Source organism: Mauremys mutica, chromosome 2 (assembly GCF_020497125.1).
Source record: "Mauremys mutica isolate MM-2020 ecotype Southern chromosome 2, ASM2049712v1, whole genome shotgun sequence".
In the NCBI taxonomy this organism is placed as follows: Eukaryota; Metazoa; Chordata; order Testudines; family Geoemydidae; genus Mauremys; species Mauremys mutica.
Window position 1 is genome coordinate 65,537,557 of NC_059073.1, and position 17,223 is coordinate 65,554,779.

The 17,223-nt window shown below is 38.2% G+C and overlaps 1 protein-coding gene across 1 annotated transcript in view; it reads right to left on the reverse strand.

The window, feature by feature from the left end:
* Positions 1-2,612: 2,612 nt before the first annotated feature.
* YTHDF3 (YTH N6-methyladenosine RNA binding protein 3) overlaps positions 2,613-17,223 on the reverse strand; it is a 42,656-nt gene continuing 28,045 nt past the window's right edge. Inside the window, exon 5 of the mRNA XM_045005627.1 lies at positions 2,613-6,938. Coding sequence (XP_044861562.1) covers positions 6,915-6,938 — 24 coding nt within the window. The 3' untranslated portion in view covers positions 2,613-6,914. The remainder of the gene's footprint in view (positions 6,939-17,223) is intronic.

Sequence of the window (17,223 nt, forward strand, 5' to 3'; positions counted from 1 at the left end):
CTCTGCATCATTCTGCTAGCCATTCAGCATGATCACATTAACTTCTTCATATTAAACATTGGAGGAAAATTAATACAACTTAAAGATCTTGCATTACCATAAAATCTGAATGGAATACAATTCAAGTTAATAGCAATTTTTAACTTGAAGAAATTAAATGCACAATTTTACACATTTCCAGAAGAAACAGCACAATCACAAGACCCAAGGAGTGTGTCATGAGAAAGAAGCTGTGAACCAGTTCAGCCTGTGGAAAACAAATTGGCAAGGCAATCTGAAATCAGAAAAATCACATTAAGAATGTAATAAATCAATCCTACTCCTTTAGAAGGCTGTTGCTAACACATGTTCCAGTCATGCAACACAACAAACACCTGAATTATAACCAACTTATTTAACAATTTTATAATGGTTAGGAGATTCCAGCCTTTTTTCTTCCATATCTAAAAACATTAAACATCACTAGGTTACTGCTTCTCAGAACAGCTGCAATAGTCAGATGTTACTGAACAGCAACAGCATATACAAATAATATCTGCAAAGCAGATGTTTTATACAGTTGGGAAACTAGAAACTAAAATCCTCCTTCTCCTGCCCTTTTGCTGAAATGCTAATCTCTAAGGTTTGTAAACGGACTCAAAGCCTGCAAACCCCATTTTGGTTTGTTCAGAACTATTGAGGTTGAAACTTTGTAAAAGGTAATTAAAAAAAAAAGCAGTTAAAGAAATTCCCTGCAGCTATTTTCAAAACAAACAAGGAAGACGACTTATGTACTGACAATTCATTATTAAAATATAAGACTTCACAGGCAGTTTGTCCCTCAATGAGAAAGAGTTGCTGTGAATCTGAAAAACACTTAAGTTCCAAGTTAAACAATTAAATTAGTTCAATCAATGTGAAGTAACTGTTTCCCACTGTATACCGGTAATTGCCTACAGAGCTATAGAACTGCACAGAAAGTTTTGCAAGTGTTAACATTTCTTAAATATGCCAGTGTGTCTACCAAGTGGGTGAATTTAAAACCAACCAAGTTGCAGAGTTCCACAGTGCTGCAACTCAGGTCTTTTCTCCTCCTACTCTTCGTTTATGTTGCTGAAAGGATACAAAATAAGCTGCTAATGCAACATTAAGGCTATGTCTACGCCTACAGCTGTGCCACTATAGCACCCTAGTGTAGAAGTTTCCTAATGCAATAGAAGGGTTTTTTCTGTTGATGTAATTAAACCATCTCTTCAAGAGGAAGTAGCTAGGTCAACGGAAGAATTCTTCCATCAACTCAGCTGCATCTGCAACGGGGTCTTGGTTGACCTAACTATAGCATTTAAGGCATGAAATTTTTCACAACCCTGAGCAACGTACCTAGGTCTAGCTAATTTTTAAGTGTACACCAGGCCAAAGACTGCAATTGCAGATACTCACAAAGGAGGGTATGTAAACATTAAAAGCTCTAATTCTAGCATTAACTTACTCACATCACCTATATTAAAAGGGACAACCAGAATTACACCCAATTTGGGTTTCGGAAAAAACGGTGTCCATAAACCTCATAGTAAAAGCCACCATCTTCCTTTTTTTAAAAATGCCAATGAAATTATCTCTCTTCCCACCTTCCATATCAAAGCATTGCAGTGCCTGTTGAAATAGATGGACATTGTATAGTAATTTACACATGAGCGGAGTTCATACACACAAGTTATGACAGGAATGCTTCTCTACCCACCTATGAGGAAACAAGTCATGGGGAAAAAAGGAGGTGCTTCTGTGCTGCTATGGATCTGAAAAGAAGTAGATTCTGCCAGGATTCCTCCACAAAAGGAATATGCAAAGAGGAGCTGGTAATCTTACCACACATCATGAATATAGCAGACGGTAGCCAGAGTTGTGCTTCTCTCATCAGATCCTAAGAGGCAGCAGACAGGGATATGAAGAGGAGCCCTCCTGCTCAGGAGTCCCCATTATTTGAAAGTGGGATGAGGAGGAGAATGAGAAGCCTCTTGCTGTCACCCTCTTGTACATATTATCTGGAAGAGGGGATCCTCTTGGAATTAAATGCTTGAAGCCCCAGCCTGGAGTCTTCTGATACGGTTGTGGCATGAGTGGCTTCTGTTCGGGACAGGGGGAATTGGATGAAGGAGAAATCCAAATGGTTTCTTGTTTGACTTTAGAGTAGAGTAGTGATTAACGGCTGGGAGGAGGAGAATTCAAATCCTGGAGTTATTAATAAAATGTATTGCTGTCCCAATGTTAGAGTAGATTAGGGCCCCATTATGCTAGGCATTGTAGCATGTCACCAATATAAATCTGTTTCAGCGTTTACATAATCTGGACAAAAAACAAACTATCCTCAAGGGCTGAAATCTGATAGAGATTTGACATTGTAGACAAAGTTCCCTCCTTATTCATGCTGTAAAAACTCATTTTTGGTTATGTATAAAAATGTATAGCCTGTATAGCAATATAGGAATTTTAAAAAGCCAAAAACATTTACCTAAAATTCCTTATTAATCAATTTTCCTCTTTTTTGAAATTGATGATAATGTTAGACTAAAAGCAAATGTTGATATCAGGGAGCACATTATATTTCTATAAATCTGAGAAAATTGAAATAGTCAGCCAGGTGAACAGGTTCTCTTTATTGAAATCCTCACAAGGATTAAAAAGGACCAAATGGTGAGTTTTCATGCCAAACAGAAGTTCTCACCTAATTAACTGCAGTCTAATTCACATGAAGGAACAAACAAAATTCAAACACCCATGTTCTGCTATGAATGAAGTTAAATGAACCATTCCCCCTTAATCTTGTCCTTAATTTTACCAGAAAAATAGATGAAGGATCTTTACATGGCAAAAGAATACACAGATGTTACTAAAAACAGGTGCCTCTCATTTCCTTAAAATGAAAATGGCAGCAAAAATGAGTTGAAATGATGGAACTGCTTATATTATTTTTCTAAATTTTTTCTAACAGCCATTCCCCCATGAACAATGTTAGGTATCTGAATGCCTCTTCAATATCAAGTATCCATTTAAAAAAGTTAATGCTCCAAAAAAAAAAACAACCAAAAAACACCCAACCCCCCCCCCACACACACACCAGTTCTGCATTAGGTTTTCAAACTGTTAACAACATCTGGAGAACCATTTAAACATCTTTCTTGCTACAGAGATACTAATTACTTTGAAAGCCTAGCCTAGACAGGACCAAAATAAGGCAGCTAGCACTGCATTGGAATTTACAAGGCAGTATTTATTTAACTAAACTTCTGCTGGGAAAGATCAACCAGCATCCATACATAGAGAAACATGGTACATTTATTTTTAACATTTCAAATGAAAATTCCCAATTATAAAAAAAGTAACCTCACGAAGGGACTTTACAGATGAGACATTTTCACCAAGTCTTATCTTTATTATTTCAGTTATCTGCATTAGACCAAGATCTCGCCTAAACTCAATTTTTTGTTTGGTGCCACAGACCTGGACTTTGAGATGGATTCTTTTTCCAATGAATTTTGGAAAAACTGCAGTCATGAATTCAGCATGATGTCAGTGCTACAGGATAAAGCAGGAAGAAGAGATTAGCTCTAAAAGGAGCAAACTCATTTAAATGCAAAAATGTAGTAAGTTACAAAAGGATATGCGGAAACCTAAAGAGCTGAAATTTGCCTAAGTGATATGAGGTGAGAGTCTGTCCCAGTACAGAAGTCCCTCAAAGAAAAATAGTGCCCATATTTTGTTAGGCCATCAGCCTGAGAATTCAAGTGACAAGATGCATTTCTCATTAAAAAATGTTGAAATTCCAGTCAAGCAGCACTCAATAGCTAAAGAATGGCAGAATTATGGCTACCCATGCAAACTTAATGTGTCCCTCTTGTACGTATGTATGTATATATTACGACAGCATTTAGTTACATGATCACTTACTATACTTTCTACCAGGCTCCTGTGCACGGAATGGATAAATGCTCACTGACTGGGTAACTATTTCAATATTTCATTCTCATTTTGTGTGCGATCTTGTGCCTTGCCTACTGCACACCATCCAAACCCCGCACTGACTACAGAATTAGTATTTTCTTCATGGTATTTTCACTATGGCACTCATCACTACTGCATCTGAAAACTTATTTTAACAATACTCCCGTGAGATAGGAGATGAAAAATCCTACCTTTGTATAGATGAAATGATGAACAGAAGTTAAAGGCCAAAAATGTCAAGTACTCACGAATTTTGCATGTGCCCAATACCACTCAGGATCTGATTTTATAGAGTATTTTAATATAGAAAATGCTGTAAAATATTAAAGTATATAGATTTCAATTTTAGGTGTGAATGCTCAGCACTTCTGCAAATCAGACCACGTCTCAGTTTGGGCACCCTGAAAGTTAAAACACACAGTTAGAGGCCACCTCTGAAAAGTTTGTGTCTTAAGTGACTTCCCTAGCATCATACAGGAACTCCATAGCAACTACCTTAGACAGAAGATCATTCTGTCTCATCCTGCAATCCCACGTCATTTTCTTCACATCTTCTAACTTCTGGAATAAATGAGGCATAGCCTCCTTCACTACACACAGCCTGCTTCATTCTGTGCACTGAATTAGGCCTGGTTCTTGTGGGGAAAAAATACCATGTGATCATATAATTAAAGACTAACAATGTATATATACACACGGAATCTGAATTAAGAGTGCACAAACAAACTTGATTCCAGCATTTCCTAATATTCAAACGCTTGACTTGCAAACTTAACATTCTTTCACTGTAGCCCCCCTGCAATACCCTACATTGTTTTAAAAAGCAAAAGGAAAAACAAAAATTCCATGGTGTGGAAACATGTTTATGTTGATGCCCACATGGGTCACTAGCAGGATTACACCCTTTAGTCTCACAGCATCAATATCTGCCACTTAAGCTAATAGACTAGCTGGTAGGAGTGGTAGGCTGTAGACTGACCAATAGAGAGAGAGGAAACATTCTGCCACTATTTTATAGCTATTTGCTATACAATAAAGGAATGCTGGGAGTCCAGGACTCGGAGTCCAAATCTAGGTCCTGAAGGTAATTGTGCTCATTGGTTATAGATCCTTCTGCCACAGTCCCCTAGTACGTGATTCCATGTGACACACACAGCTTGCCCCTTTCTGTCCACCCCCTTTGTTCCCGGCCCCTCCCTGTACCCCCCAGCATTTGAGTCAAGCTGCTTCCTTCTCTACACTGCCGGGTGCAATTATCTTTTGAACTTTTAAAATACTGAGACAAGCTAACATTTGTATTCGTAACACTTTATATCCTATGTTCCAGCATATTGAATTAAATCTTCATTGAGGGACTGTAAAATGTTTTAAATCAATGGACAAAGAACACTGTATATTCATCGTGTGTGTTGGGGAAGAGAAAAAAGTAGTGCATAAATAGTAAAATAGCCTATATTTAAAAAAGCTGTGCTTGTCCCTAAATGTCAGTACTCAGCTGACTAGAAGCTGTTGTAAATGCAAGAGAGATTCCAAACACAATGTAACCGTGTTGGATAATAAGACACACCAAAGGCATTCAAATCTGCAGTATTGCTATTTTAAGCTTTAACATATCTGTCTTCTACACTGCTGTTCTAAAAAAGGAAACTATCTCTGGAATTTGAACAGACTGTTCAGTATTTTATGCAGTTCATACAGCCGCTTGACATTTTTGATCATACAAATTCTTCCATCAGGTAAAATTCATGTTACTGAGAAACAGGTTATTGTAAAAAATAATTTTCAAAGGATAAATTAAAAATTTAGCACAGAAGTATTCAGATTAATACAGTATCTTAAACACTTTGTTAGAGAGCTCTAGCCAGTAACAGGTACACATGGATGTGAACAGACTTGATCCACTGATCAGTCTTTTTCCAAAAGTATTTTGAATAGAGAGACTGCCCGAATACTGTGATATTAGAAGGAAAAAAGTTGAGAAACAGTATATGCTTGCTAAACAAGAATTATGTTTATTTAGCTAGTGAATCACCTAGAGGAGTAAATTTTCACTTCCATGATAGCAATCTGTCAGGCTTGCAAACACCCAGAAATAGGAATTAAAGGTTTTAAATGTAGTTATAAAGGTCATAAAAAGTCTGATTTAGACTGAGGTACATTTACTCAAAACTGAGATTCATTGAGTGGTAGCAAACAAACAGTTCCTCAGACAAATGCACTTTTTTCAGTATACATATTACAGAAAAAATAAAGAAGTGTGCATTAACCGGTGCTGTCCACCAAGCTGCATATTAATATTCTCTTACACCAAACAGTTTGAAACAAGGGAAATGTCATTCTAATATAATTTCATGTTACGTTTCATTTGGCTAAACTGCATCTTAAAGTTGCTTTGCCATATTAAAAGTTTACTACAATAATTTTCACATGAACATTTAGACTTGAGTTTTACTCCAGGACTAAATATGGCATGATTTTGCTTTTAATCTGTTGAATAGCTAAAAACTGACAATTAAAAAAAAAAGTACAACAAAGAAAAAATAAGTTGAAGCAATGTGAATCTCACATCATTGAATCACTTCTAATGGTTAATTGTTAGTATTTAACAAATTCAAAGAGTTAATGAATCCTTGCATTCCTTCCGTCTCCTGTGCCTTAGCTAGGATGCATAAATACAAAAGACAGCAGGTACTGGTAAAAGCTTCAGGACAGAAAGTGCTTGACGAAGTTACAGTTCTCAAGTGTGTTTGGTGAGAGAGTATAAGGGCAGATGCACTGATGAGAACCATTACAAGAAGAGTCAATTTCGTGTTAAAGTGTTCAAAGATGTCACCTTAAGCAGAAAAAAAGCTTTAATAATGTCTTCTTAGACATATTAGGCATTTCCAGAGTCTACATCATTAGTGTTGTAATTCTAGCAGGACATCTCCATATAGTTATTGTTTGTTTCTATTTCTCTCCTGCAAAAAAAAAAAAAAGAGGAAATAAAATTAAAACAAGCATTTTCACATTAAATTCTGATATTCCCCCCTCATTAGAGCAGTAATAATGTCACTTGTTTAAGCATGTCAACTTCCTTAAAGAATGCAGCATGTTTTACAGGAAATGAAATCAATGTTCTGTATGTATTCAGGCGAAGTGGAATGTTTAGTTCAGGATAACTTTTTTAAAGTAGTGGAAATTAAAAGGCAAATCTGTTTAAATGACAATGAGCTGTTGAAAGGAACACATCCCACTGTTACATTTAGGCACCATACTGGAGAAATATTTGCTTCCATTAAAAAGACATTCCACTAAATGAAATGAACAGTCAAAGAAAAAAAAAAGTGCTATTCAGCATTCAAGCAAGAAAAAAAAATTACCTTAAATTTGCTGCCTAAGTTGTCAGCAAAATGGACTATATGTTTAATTAGAGTTTTAAGTTTCCTTGAAGTTTTTTATTCCCTACAGTTCTGGAATCTGGAATGTTATTGAGGTGATAGTCACTAGAGCTTTTATCCAAAACTCAAAGTCAATGTGAGTCTCTTAACTTCACTGTGCTTTGAATGAATTCTGTGCCACTACTGCTGCACATATTGTATCCCCCTGTGAAAACAGCTGTCATAATTAAGGCCCATATGCACCAATAAATGTAGATAAGAAGGAATCAACAGTAGAGAATGTTGGGTCAAAACCTCTCCCCCATTTTTTTAGAAATCGTTTTTGCTATTAACAGGCAAAAAGGTGATTGGGAGAGAAGTGATTCTGCATTTTAGTGTTTCCATATGCAACTATGTTTTATAAGTGCATTATGTAGTATAGTAATTTAGTGATGCATAGTGAAAGTATTTTCAACATTTTAAATACTCTTCTGGAAAATTCCAGATACAAAAAGGCTTCTGCTGTACTCACAGGTAATTTTCATTACAATTAAAAGGAGGAGACTAGATTAATTTTCTAATGTTTACTAACTTTGCTACATGTTTCTGGTATTCAACAAAAAAGTAGCACAATGCTAGAATGAGATAAAGAACCTCTTAAATCTGAAGAATGATTGTCACGTAACATGCTGAAGCTATATATAGTGTTCCTCACTGTTCATATTAGGCAGGAAAAAAACAGATGATCCTGAATGAATGCTTCCAGGAAGACAGACTACAAGAAAGAAGGTACACAGTAGCCATATATGACTGAAGCTGTTCTTATTAAAAGTTCAGAGTATAGCTGAGGCCATGGACTGTACAAAGAGGTTTGGTACCTTGATGCAACACCTTTGCAGCAGCTCACAATGGTGCAGTTAGACCCTCACCACTCAAAATACAACCACCATTACATACATTGGGCCAGATTCTGTCCTCCAAATTGCCTGCTTCACACTATTTTGACAGTGCAAATTATTTGTACTACAATAGTTCCAAGAGTCCTTAATCAGGATCCCACTGTGCTGGATGCTACACACAAAACCTACCCCAAAGAGCTTACAATCTAAACAAGCCTATTTTAAATAGTAGGAAAGGTATTTTCTCTGTTTCCCATTTTTTCATCATTTTTATAGCAAACGAGTACATTGCATTAAAGCCTGCAAAGGAAAGCTTTTTTTATAATGGGAAATTAATGAACCATTTGTGTGTATTAGTATGTCATTGGTGCATTTCTCAGGTGGCTGAAGACACTTGACCTTTGGCCTCATTTCTCACTGTGTAAAGGCATGCAAAAATAGCCTACTAATGCACATTTTGTCACAGCTTATTGCTGTATCATTAGCAGACCTCCACTGAAAGACGCAATATTGTAACGTGAAGCAGTGAAAAAAGAGCACAAGACCAAATGATTTTGATTTAGGAAAGTTTTTTGTTTGTTTTTAAACAATATTGCACTTCTGAAATACTTACATTATACTTGCAAATGTTGTGAAGAAAGTAACTCCTGGAAGTAACCTCAAGTATATATTTGCTACAAAGTGTCTCCCATTCCCACTGAACCCCCAACATATTAACCACAGAGACCTTCCTGATGCTTATTTGAATTTTTATACATAGCTTCTGGATTCAAAACACACTTAAATCAGACACTGTCCTTCACGTCCAAAAACATTTTTCTAATGAATAACCTAAAAAGTAATGCCACCCCGAAGATATCTGCTGATTTAAGAGACTGAAGTTAGGCATCTTCCAAATTTTTAAGTCTCAAGAAAAATCAGTCTTCAATTCCATCAGAAAACAAAAAAGGATGTAGTCTTTAAAAACCCTCCTTCTCCAAGCCCATACTACCTGCATATTTTCAATTCCTGAATGTACGCGCACACAGGGAGAAACAAACTTTACATTTTTGCTGCCTCGTAGATTTTACATTTTGAAATCTCATTATAAAGTGCATAGAAGAATGTGTCTCAAATGCGTTTGAAATGGTCTTTAGTACAACAAGATGAAAGAACAGAAATACATTTGTACACTATATTGTTTTTTCCCCCCCAAAAAACTACTTAAAGTAAAATTCCATTTAATATCGATTCCCTTCTCCCATCTTGACGACCAGGCAGGAGGGGGAATGAAAATGGATATCCAGCTCCCAGAACAGTGTTTTGGCTTTCAAACAGTGAAGACAGACCAAACAATAGAACACCTTTATCCCAGGCTTTCCCTGATTAGAAGAGAGCATCTTCACTTGAGAATATGTACAGTCTGAACTCTCCCTCAGTTCCCATTCATCTACATTCTTTTCTTTACTTCTCAAACTCTGACTATCAGAATCTTTCCCAAATCTCTCCTTGGCACTCCAGGATAGAAAGCTCCTTCAATCAACTCAAGTTCTTTGCCATGGGACAACAATGCAGTCTGTTTCACTTTAGAATTTATTGCGAGCCGTGATGTTACTGGGCTTTGGGTGGAGTTTATCCACAGTACATGGAGAGTAATTAGCATTTGAATTAAAGCTACATGAGAATGCAACAGCTGGTTAATGATAACTGCTAGCTATAGACCACATGGTGAGCAGATTTTGCTACACATACTAACAAAATAAAATTAAGGGGATGAACCTGGAAAACACCCAGGCTTTGGAAATGCATGCATCAATCCAGAATATACAAACATGTGGAACTGATAATATAGCAACTTACGTTCAGCTCTTCCATATTGCCTTATATTTCATGCAATTTCAGTTCTTTCTAAATTCAGGTACCAACTGAAGGATCACCAGATGAAAAATGCTCTGCAGGAAATTATCCTCTGAATTATGAATTCAATGATGTACCAAGAAGTTATTTTAGTTTCCCCCCCACCCCCACCCCCACCCCCGTATTTTTCCAAAACCCAAAGCCATGAAAATGAGTAACTGGTTTAACTTGAAACTGTTTCCTATTCTGAGATCAAAATAATCAATGAAAGAAATGGACAATGTAACTTTTAATGCACTTTTTAAATGGAAGGGGGAGGAAAAAGTCAAAGGGTAATTTTTGATGAAAAATTTAAGGCACCAGTCTGACAAAAAGCAATGGCAATGTAAACAGAACATTTTATTAGTTCAGGCCAAAAAGGAGCTGTAAAAGTTCAAGAGGATGGGCGATTTGTAAAATCTATTAATGGAAATTGTGAGACTGTATTTATAGAGCCCTGCAAATCTGCTGGTATCCACGGACAATGTTTGTGGATCATGGATCAGATATAAATTTTGTATCTGTGCGGGGTTCTATGCATTTAATTTTTTAATATGAATGTTTACCGCACAGTGTGTTGGAAATGCAAGCAGTCACAACACACAAAAAAGGCTTTGCTAGTATAGCTCTATTAGTATACTAAACCTACAAAGTGGTGCAACAGCATCTATACCAGGGGCTTTTGCTGACAGCTATTTCAGACATAAATCACCCCTTATCACACCCATAGGCAACATAGTCATGCAATCAAAAGTTTGTAGTGTACGCCTGGCCTCAGTATGAGAGAACAAGGAAGTGAAACTGACCTGACTAATGAACAAAATGCAAAACATAACAGATATCATTATTTACAGTGTGACCTGAAAGTGAGAACAGGCATTCACAGGGTACTTTGGTAAATAAGAAGTGGGTAGCATTATCTCCAGTAAATGCAAAAGAAGAAGTAGGACTGAGTGAACCTATAGGCTCTAAAGTTTTACATTGTTTTGTTTTTGAGTGCAGTTATTCATAAAAAAAAAATCTACATTTGTAAGTTGCACTTTCATGATAAGAGATTGCAACTACTGTACTAGCATAATATGAATTGAAAAATACTATTTCTTTTTTCCAGTGAATATATTTGTAAACAAAGGCCTTGGCTACACTGGCGCTTTACAGCGCTGCAACTTTCTCACTCAGGGGTGTGAAAAAACACCCCCCCCAGGCGCAGCAAGTTACAGCGCTGTAAAGCGCCAGTGTAAACAGTGCCTCCCAGCGCTGCAAGCTAACCCCCACGGGGAGGTGGAGTACCTGCAGCGCTGGGAGAGCTTTCTCCCAGCGCTGGCGCCGCGACCACACTCGCACTTCAAAGCACTGCCGCGGGAGCGCTGTACAGCTGCAAGTGTAGCCATACCCAAAAAATATAAAGTGGGCCCTGTACATTTTGTATTCTGTGTTGTATCTGAAATCAATGTATTTGAAAATGTGGGGAAACATCCAAAAATATTTGAATAAATAGTATTCTATTATTAGCAGTGCAATTAAAACTGTGATAATTGTAATTTTTTTAATCTCGTGCTTAATTTTTTTAATGTTGATACGGGTGATCCAATCTATACTGTACATGAACTTTCAAAAAGCCTTTAACAAGGGCCTTCACCAAAGGCTCTTGAGCAAAGCAAAAAGTCATGGGATAAGAAGTAAGGTCCTCTCCTTACTCAGTAACTAGTTAAAAGATAGGAAACAAAGCATGTGAATAAATGGAGAGTTTTCACAATGGAAAGGCAAATAGTGGATTCCCCTTGGATCTGTATTAGGACCTGTGCTGTTCAACACATTGATAAATGATCTGAAGAAAGGGGTGGAGAGTGAAGTGGCAAAATTTGCAGACAATGCAAAGTTACTCAATGTAGTTAAGTCCAAATCTGATTCCTTTTGTAACTCTTTGCAATTTCATGAAACTGGGCAACTTGAGCAACAAAATGGCAGATAAAATTCAATGTTGCTAAGTGTAAATAATGTACAGTGGAAAACAATCCCAGCCATACACAACTAATTTAGACCCCAATTTTGTATCACCCACTTTAAGATCTTGAAGTTATCATGGATAGTTCTCTGAAAACGTCTGCTCAATGTACAGCAACAGTCAAATAAGCTAACAGAATGTTAGGAACCATTAGGAAAGGGACAGACAAAACAAATTATGATAACGACACTATATAAATCCATGGTATGCCCACCCCTTGAATACTGCATGCAGTTCTTCTTGCCTCATCTTATAAGAGATATTAGAATTGGAAAAGGTGCAGAGAAGGGTAACAAAATGATTAGGGGTATGGAACAGCTTCCATAGGCGGAGAGATTAAAAAACACTGGGACAGTTCATCTTCGAAAAGAGATACCTAAGGGAAGATATGATAGAGGTCTATAAAATCATGAATAGTGTAGAGAAAGTGTTATTTACTCCTTCACATAACACAAGAAATAGAGGACACACAATGAAATTAATAGACAGCAAGTTTAAAACAAACATAAGGAAGTTCTTCTTTACTTAATGCACAGCCAACTTGTTGAACTCGTTACCCACTTATAAATTAAAAATACTTTTTTATATATTTAAAACCATTATAAATGCTGGAGGCAAAGTGGTGCTTGGGGTGGAGGTTAACAGCTTGTGACCCTTTGAAGGGTCCCAACCCCCAGTTTTAGAACCCCTGGTCTAGATCCGTATCAGAGGGGTAGCCGTGTTAGTCTGGATCTGTAAAAGCAGCAAAGAGTCTTGTGGCACCTTATAGACTAACAGACGTTTTGGAGCATGAGCTTTCGTGGGTGAATATCCACTTCGTCAGATGCATGTCTAGATAATACTTAGTTCTGCCCTGAATGCAGTGGACTGGACTAGAAGACATCTCCAGGTCTCTTCCAGTCCTACAATTCTATGTTCAGCAAAATTCTGCAAGCCAGTGTTGTTACATCGGCCCTCTCGTCTAATGCAGACAGCATGGAGAAGAAAAGAGTGGACAGGAGAAAGGTTCAGAAGTACCAGCAGGAAAAGGAGAGGGAGATGCACCAAAACAGAATGAGCTTTCTCAAGCAGAAAATCAAAATGCTGCAGGTCCTACTTGACCTACAAGTCCAAATGTCACCCACTACCTACACTTTGCAGTCCTCAGAGGTAGGAGTCTGCATGGTAGCAGACCCCTACATTCCCCAACATACCACAATCATAGGCTGCATCTTTACTCTTAGCACTCCATACTAGGGGAAAACCACTGCTTCACATACACTGACTTGTGAGAACTATGGTTGGTGTATGTGTAGCCATAGTAAACTAAATGTGTACACTGAAATGGACAAAAAAGTCTGCTGCTTTTCCAATTTTCAAGTCCCATTTGATTAATTTCTGTTAAAAGTTTGTATTGCGTTGCTTGGTTTTTGCATGCTGTCTGCACTGTTTCTGCCCCTCAAATTTTGGAGAATAAATTTATCTTTATGAGTTCACAACACATTGCAGACTGCACAGTGGTATTCAAAGCACATGTTACTTATACATGTATAGCAAGTGCCACATATCTCAGATTTAGGAAAACATCCAGTCATATTTATAATTGTACAGCCAGCACAGAGTAATTCATAGCAACATCCAATGCTCCAGGTCCAGATAACAGTCCAGCACAGAACACTACTGTGACTGACCATTAAAGTGCTCTTTCAAAAGCTCCCTCAACTGCATAGCTCCATCCTGAGCTCTTGGAATGACCCTTGCATCTGGCTATTCAAAATCAGCACACAGATGCTCCACTTCCCTCCATTCTAGCATCAATTTCTCCCTCTTTGCCCCACAGATATTACGCATGACACAAACAGGCAGCTACAACATTACATCTCAGTTAAAAAAATATCCCAATGCTGTGAGTAAACACTGCCAGCATCCCTTCAATCTACCAAAAGCACATTCAATTGTTATTCTGCACCTGCTGAACCAGTAGCTGAATCTTTCCTTGATGCTGTCAAGGTGGCCAGTGTACTGCTTCACAAGCTAGGGAAGCAAAGGACAGGCTGGGTCCAGCAGAATCACTACTGGCATTGCTAATGGTAACCTGCTGGTCAGGAAAGATAGTCCCCTGCTTGCAACTTTCTGAACATTCCTGTGTTCTTAAATACGTGAGCATTTTGCACCTTCCCTGACCAGCCCCACACGGATATCAATGAAGCACGCCCGGTGATCGACCAATGCTTGCATCATCATAGAAAAGCAGCCCTTTCTACTGATTCACTCTGTGGCAAAGTGAACTAGTGCCAAAGTAGGGATGTGCTTGATGTTTATTTCTCCCCCCTCCCGCCACAAGGTCCAGGAACCCATTGCTGTAATCCACTACATTTGGCACATTGCTGAGAGTCACAGTCCTGAATAGCAGGAGATGATTAATGACCCTATACACTTGCATAACAGTAGTCTCCACTGTGGATTTTCCAACTCCAAAATTGGCTCCCACAGACAGCAATAAAGCTTTGCAAGCTTCCAGAGTGTTATCGCCACTTGCTTCTTTACTATAGCTCTCATTCTGGTGCCCCTGCTCTGGAGGGCTGGGGTCAGCCAGGCGCATGGATCCAGGAACTGCAGCCACAAGTTCTGCTTGTCATCCCAAACTTGCATTATGATGTAACCCCACGAGTCAGTGCTCAGTCACTGGGTTCAGAAAAGGTGCCCACAGCTACTTTGTAAACACCAACAACCTTGAATTGTTTTTTGCTACGTCATTTAATCTGTCCTCAAAGAAATCAACATGTCCCCCATTGCTGCAGTACTTATTGTGGGTCTGCAAATTCAAGAGACTCAGGTGCTCTGTATTTGCAACGTTAATGAAAATAGTGCAAAGCTTTGCAGGCTCCAGGCTTCTGTCTGAGATGGAGGACACCAAAAAATGCTGTGCAGGTTTGTGGGATTTTATTTTTTTTTAAAGCACAAAAATTATGAGATACACATGGCTTGTGGGATGGAGAAAGCTGCATGCTGGAAACTTGATTCCTACCTCCAAAGATCCTTGGGAAACTTAATTTTACCTACAACACATTGCAAAAAGTTCCCACAAGACATCATGCCAGATGATGAACCATGGCACACTAGGATACCTATGCACAAAATTTCATGCATTTTTCTACTATTTATGAATGTGATTACTCATTCCCTATCTAAACACATGAAACTACTAAAGTTAAAAACAGAAATCTTACTTGTTTTCCTATACGTATGACTGTGCAATTCCCGAGTTTCTTTCACAAGTCTAAATCATTAGAAGTTCAACTAGATTTCAGATCAGTATTCTATGGACAGTTTAAAAACTGGATATTGGCCAAAGTTTATTCCATAACCACGTTCAAAAATACAACATTAAAGACTGAATATGTAGATAGTTTTCTTTAATGAAAATGTACTATATTTTGGTAAAAAGAATCAACTGAGCAGATTTATAGGTCCTGTAGTTTCTCATCCCCTGCAATATGCTCAGCAAACAGAGGTATTCTATTTGCTGGATTAGTGTTAGAATCGCAACAAACAGAACAGTTCCAATGCAGAGGGGAGAACATACACTAAGCATGTATTATTGCAAATACCACATAACAAAATACAGCATCAACAGATTTAAGCTTGCTGTCTTTCTTTCAAGGACTTTTAGTAATCTGGTACAACAGCTTGGCATCTTGCAGAGAATTAAGATAAATAAAAATTGATGGATAGTTTTGCTTAAAGACCAACTGCTCAACAAACCCCACAAAAAACTTTATAAATAAGAAGACCATGCTCCTTTCCTGGATATTTCTTGAACCACTCCCTCATTCTCCATTTTCTTTTTTGTTAGTAAAGATTTTTTGCATAAAAACAGACTAAAAGACCTAGGCTACAGTGACAGGGAAAAAAGACAGACTGACCACATCCAAAGAAACTATGAACTGCCCCTTCTCCAACACAGCCCTAGAGCTGCTGAAGGAGGACTACTCTCAGCACACTCTGATTGAATGTCTCATCATAATTTGGTCACATGCAGCACAGTGTATGGCAGAGCACCTGGTTTGGACAAGGCACTCTGCAGAATTTGTTCACAGACTTTTGGTCCAGAAGGCAGCAACTGCAAAGAATTTAATAGGTAAGGGAAGCCATCAAAGGAGCATGCAAACCAGATACAAGATGGGAGAGACTATATCTAGACACTTGAGAGCATGCTCAAAAAGGAGGACAGATCTAGGCTCCTTAGTCAGTATTTGAATGTCTGTAAGCCATCGAATAACAACCTGAACATACAAGATGCATAAATGACTATGGCAATTTCCACTCCACCTACAAAGGTCTTCCTGTCTGTCCCGCTGATCTTCCTGTCCAACAGGCCATAGAGGAACATATTAGCATCCAAGAGAAGATCAGACTGGGAAAAATACTCTAGGCTGAAAATTCAAGCATCCATGAAGTTTAAATTTAATCTGTACGTTTTTATTGGTGTTTTTGAGGCGGGCAACATAAGCAACAGTTGCAGCACTGGGAAAGAGAAACTCCTCTGAATCTGAGCCAAGTTCCCCTCTCATATAAAGGAGACGGGAACAGAATGCGTGCCTATGAGCACCTAAAAGACCTGGATACTCACTTAGGATGAGAGATGTAAGTCTCTCAATGGAGGCCAGGAGTAAGTAGGAGAATAGAAGAGACACTACATAAAACCCGTTGCTCCATCAGATTGTCCCAGCATCTAGAACTTTGTACTTTCCATGAAGGAAAGCAAGAATGCATGTAATTCCCCCCGATCCCACTAGGAGATATGGAAAATCCATGTCATTTTTCTTCTCTAGCATATCTGGAAGCATAGTTAGTACTTCAAGCATGGCACAATCAACTGGCTTGACCTTGTTGCTGGAACCTGATTCAAGGAAGACTAAATTCAACGTACTATGCTCACAGCTGAGGGAAGAGCCACAATCAGGGCACTTAACTTTTGTCTTAAAGATTTCTCCTGTTGCTCTTCTGAGGCTTGATCTGGAGAACATACCAAGCCAAATGGAGAACAGTGGCACCACATCCCAAGATACTCTGTTGCAGTTCCAGTAAGAGACAGAATGCAACTAAGGCTATGTTTACACTACAC